General features: G+C 44.1%; 1 protein-coding gene across 4 annotated transcripts in view; it reads left to right on the forward strand.

The window, feature by feature from the left end:
- The first annotated feature begins 385 nt into the window (after nt 1-385).
- Nucleotides 386-4,642, forward strand: part of Zcchc6 (zinc finger CCHC-type containing 6) — a 72,605-nt gene continuing 68,348 nt past the window's right edge. For 3 of the 4 annotated variants that reach the window (XM_023699142.1, XM_004639384.2, XM_023699144.1), the window contains exons 1-2: nt 386-507; nt 1,566-2,116. In XM_023699142.1, coding sequence (XP_023554910.1) covers nt 1,597-2,116 — 520 coding nt within the window. In that variant the 5' untranslated portion in view covers nt 386-507; nt 1,566-1,596. Of the gene's footprint in view, nt 508-528; nt 609-1,565; nt 2,117-4,642 lie in introns of those variants that run through there. The other variant, XM_023699143.1, reaches the window with a different exon arrangement.

A 4,642-nucleotide genomic window follows, 5' to 3' on the forward strand; every position in this document is an offset into this window, starting at 1 on the left:
AAGACCTCACGAAATCGCGAGCTCACTCGGAATTATCAGGAACCTGCCTCAGTTTCCCCTAGAGCAGACGAAGGGGTAGCTGGGGAAGATCGGAGGAAGCAAGGGAAGGCTGAGCTCTTAGAGCCAGCAGCCACTGGAGTCACTGAGCGCACAACCGACGTCCACCCCGGGCGAGGCCAGGCGGCGAAAGAGGAGGGGCTTGTAGGCCATGTGGCCTTGTAGGGGCGGGGCCGCAGGACTGGCAGGCTATTGCAGGGGGCTAGGGGGCGGGGCGTCGGCGCCCGGGGCGGAGACGGGGGCGGGGTCTCTGGCGGGAACGGCGTTGGGGCGGCCCTCCAGGCGCGGCGCGCGTTTCCGGCGTGCGCAGCGGAGCGCCGGGGCGGGGGCACCGCTGGCTCCCAATAGCGCACAATGAGCTAGCGCTGGGCGCCGGAAGTGGGGCCGAAGGAAAACACGGAGAGGGAGCCGGCCGGGACAGGAAGAGGCAGGGGGACCGGGGCTGAGGCGGTAAGTGCTGGGTGCCTTCTCGCCGCGTCCTTCCGGGCTCGCCCCCGGGCAGGGTGTCGGGTGGGCCCGGTCTCTGGAGTAGAAGTCGGGGCGGGCCGGAGGTACGTTGGCCCCCTGGTCTGCCGGCCTTCTCGCCTGGGTTTCGCTGACCGGGAACCTCCAGGCTGGTGGAGACCTAGCAGCCAGGTTCAAGTCCGCATCTTCACTCTGTCAGACTCTGCCGGCCGGAGGAGAGGTCTGGGTCGAGGCTTTTGGTCCCGGGTCGCCAGGGGACCTCAGCACCCTAGCGGGCTGGCGGGTCACTTCCTGCTTCCGAGCCTTGCGGTGGCTTCGCTGTCTGGAGAGTGGAGACTCCTCCTCCGCCTCGGACAGCCCAAAGTGGAAACTGAGGCAGGTCAGGGGGTGGGGCGGCCACTGTACCCCCAGAGAAGTGGGAGAGTTGCTGCTTGTGGTGAAACCGAACTTGTGGGTTGGGGAGTGAGAACTGGGAATGCTGGCTGGTCCTCTGGTCGCAAACCCATTTCTTTGGTTTGAATCGGACCGACCGTGGTCCGAACCCAGCCCCTCCGCAGCCCGAGACCGGAGCCATTCTGTTCCGAAAAGGGGCGCAGAAGTGCCGCGAGTCGCGAAATTGAGAGAAAACACTGCTTGAGTTTCGGTTACTTTTATAACACTTACCTGCAAGTTTTGAGAAAGATCATCGTTTGGAGAGTTTTGTGACAGTATTGGCTGCGAATGGGGTTTTCTCTGAATAGAGGAGCTTTTTTTACACAGGTAAAGGCTAACCAACTTGGTGTAACATTTTACTACAGTTTTGGAGACTGGAGGAGTTTCTCTTATTCACAGATTCATCCTCACCCCAAATAGTATTTTTACAAATATTGCAGCACCAAATCCCCTAAATTCTAGGATAATCAGCGAGTTATTGGCAAAATAACAGAATCAATAGAAAAAGTTTCGTATAGGCTCCTGGGCATCAATGTGATAAATGTCTACAGTATTTTGTTTGCTTAATATGACTTTTTGTTATAGTCTGTTGTTTCTCCAATGCCTTCCAGGTGCAAAGTAAGAAAATTGAAGTCAAAGACCATGGGAGATGCAACAAAACCTTATATTGTGAAGGGCACTAAAGGCCGAGGAACTGTTGATGATGATGATTTCAGAAGGGGTCACCTCCAACAAGATTATTTAGTAATGGATGATTATGTTAAGGGCCATAGCAGTAAAATGGAAAAAAGCCTGCCAAAAAAAAGGATAGCACCTGGGAACTATGGCAATACACCCAGAAAAGGACCTTATCCTGTTTCTAGCAATCCATATGCATTTAAAAACCCAATTTACAGTCAGCCCATTTGGATGAATGACAACCACAAAGATCAGAGTAAGAGATGGCTGTCCGATGAACTTACTGGTAATTCAGACAACTGGAAGGAATTCAAACCTGGACCTAGAATTCCCATCACAAGCAGACCAAGAAAAGACTCCTTTCAAGAAACTGAGGATGGTTATAGGTGGCAGGATGGAAGAGGATACAGGACTGTGAAACGCCTGTTTCCTAAAGACCTGACAAGTCCTGAGACCATGTCAGAACTAGAAGCTGGAAATCCTGGTAATGTGTTCCAACTTGTCAGGTTTCGGCCCCAAATTGTCCTTTTTCATTCGATAAGTTTGTTTTCAGCAGTAAGTTTCCAGTTTTTCATAGTTTGCTTCCAGAACTGGTCACTTATTTAATGTGATTATTTTAAAGTTTATAGTTATATATGTAGGCAACTTCCACACATTTAATGTATTGGTTTATTTTACCACAAGATTAATTTTACCTTAGTGAACATGGTTTCCGTACAGTAAACATTTTTTATTGAGTTCGGTCTTATCATCCTGGGGGCCATACTTTCTGAATAGTATACATGTATTTTGAAAAGTGTATTTATAATTTTGCATTTAAATGTGTCAATAATATAAGTGACAGAATATAAATCTTTAAAAGATTATTGATTCGGCCCGGTGAGATAGCTCACTGGACTAAGCACCAGCTTAAACAAGTGCAGGAACCATTGTTCATCCCTGTACGGCATCCCCCATGGGCCTGTACCCTACCCTCAAAATGAATTGGCCACCTTTGAGACCAGGCATGGTGGCGCATGCCTATAATCCCAGCACTGGAGAGGCTGAAAACAGGAGGATCACTACAAGTCCCAACTGTGTAGTGAGACCCTGTACCAAATACATTTAAGAAAAAAAAAAAAAAAGTATTGCTTTAAAAACCCAATACAAACTAACTGTATTGCCTCCCAAAACAGGGGTCTTTCGGGTGAAGTATTATTCTGCAGAGGAGAATAATCTGAGGGTTTTGTTTTTCAAGAGGGGGCAGCCAGGACCAAGAATTATAGGCCGGCCTGGGAGCACAGCAAAGCACCTATCTAAAAGAGTGAGGATGTAGTTCTGAGCTAGGAGCACTTGCCTAGCTTGCACAAGGCTCTTTGGCAAAGAAGATTGCATAAATGTGGCAACAGAGTTGGGAAACACAAATATAGGAAGTTAGAGTACAGAAAACAATTTTGCTGTTGACTTTCAGTGAAACCAGTACACATTTCTCAGTTTGTAAGATGCTTTATAATTTGCCTAAAGTGCTTATACTTTTTTAAAAGTTGTGGATTTTGCTCATGTGCAGTGATTTCTATAAACAGCTAGCTAATGGGTATATTTATTAAAGTGAAATACAGTCCTACATTGGGTGAAAAAAGTAAAACAATGTTTAGTATGAAATTATACTTGGAAAAATGGGCTTTCACATTTCCAGGCTGAAAATGCTTTTTAGTGGCCATACAGGATAGCTTGCAAACTGTCCAGCAGTTAAAAATGTCCAAAGAGGATTCTTTCTAGATCCCCATGTGCCTTTCTCCTGCACAGTAACAATCCATATATATATTACAGCACTTCAATTTGGACCCAGACATACAAGAATACTTAAAAGGGAAATTATCCTTTTTTTCGTTAGAAAGTCTTAGAGTAAAAGTGAAAATCTGTAAGGCATGAATCCAGTACTTTGGGGGCTAAGAATTGAAAGTTAAAGCTCCATCTTAGATGAATTGATGAGACCCTGCGTCCAAATTGTAAAAATACCGAGACTTTTGTTCATGTGAAGATGCTGGGTTCAATCCTTGGTACAAAAACAGAAAACCCTCAAGCTTTTGTTAATAGTCAATGGAAAGGGTTGGCAAATAGCAGACAGAACCAGTGTAAAGGCAGTGTAATGTAACTTCTGTGTTACACACAGTATAAAGCAATTTACTCAGGAGAGAGAAAACATTGGGTCTTATACTTCTTTAAGCAAGAAAAAACTCAAAGCAGTTTTCTGATGGAGTGCTATTTTGATGTTTCAAAGGTAAAATCAAAATTCTACAAATCAGGCAGCTGCATTTCACAGAGGTTAAATTTGTCTAGACTTCCTTATTCAGTGTGTTAAATGAGGAAGTGAAACAAATCCAGAACTGTTGTCACCCTGACCTTAAACTTCCCACACTGGATTGGACTCCTGACTAAGGGAAACTCAACATTTATTGATAATTTCTGAGCTTTTGATTTGTCTTTTTCTTTTTTAAAGTATTTATATATTACAGTGTCCATCCAGGTGGTATGTGGATGTTTAATTATCTGTGGTTGTTTTTCAGAAAATAAGTTGATTTTGAAAAGCATTTTTAAAATATAACTTTATAGATGAAAATTTTGCAGCAGGACAGGTTAAAAGCAGGACCATTTGCAGACCAAATTAATAATAATGGTAATGTACTGTTACATGTACTCTTATTTGGTCTTAGAAATAACTAAGGAAGTTGCTTAAGTGTGTTGGAACATGAAATGCATTTTCTCTGTCTTTGTCAAAGGTGCTTTTGTTTTCTCTATGAAATACAGATACATGCTTTCACATTTTTTCCCATAATTTTATTGAGAGACAAATAGCAATGAGACAGTTTCAAATCAAATTGGTAGGACAGTTTCAATAATTAACACATTGCATATGCTCTCTTCCTAGTGGTTATTTGCTATACAAGATGCAGACATGATATCCTATTTACAAACACTATTAGAACAAATCCCTCTATTCATTAAGAGAATATAACTGTATATCAGTCCT

Source organism: Octodon degus, unplaced genomic scaffold (genome assembly GCF_000260255.1).
Source record: "Octodon degus isolate 3935 unplaced genomic scaffold, OctDeg1.0 scaffold00111, whole genome shotgun sequence".
Classification (NCBI taxonomy): Eukaryota; Metazoa; Chordata; class Mammalia; order Rodentia; family Octodontidae; genus Octodon; species Octodon degus.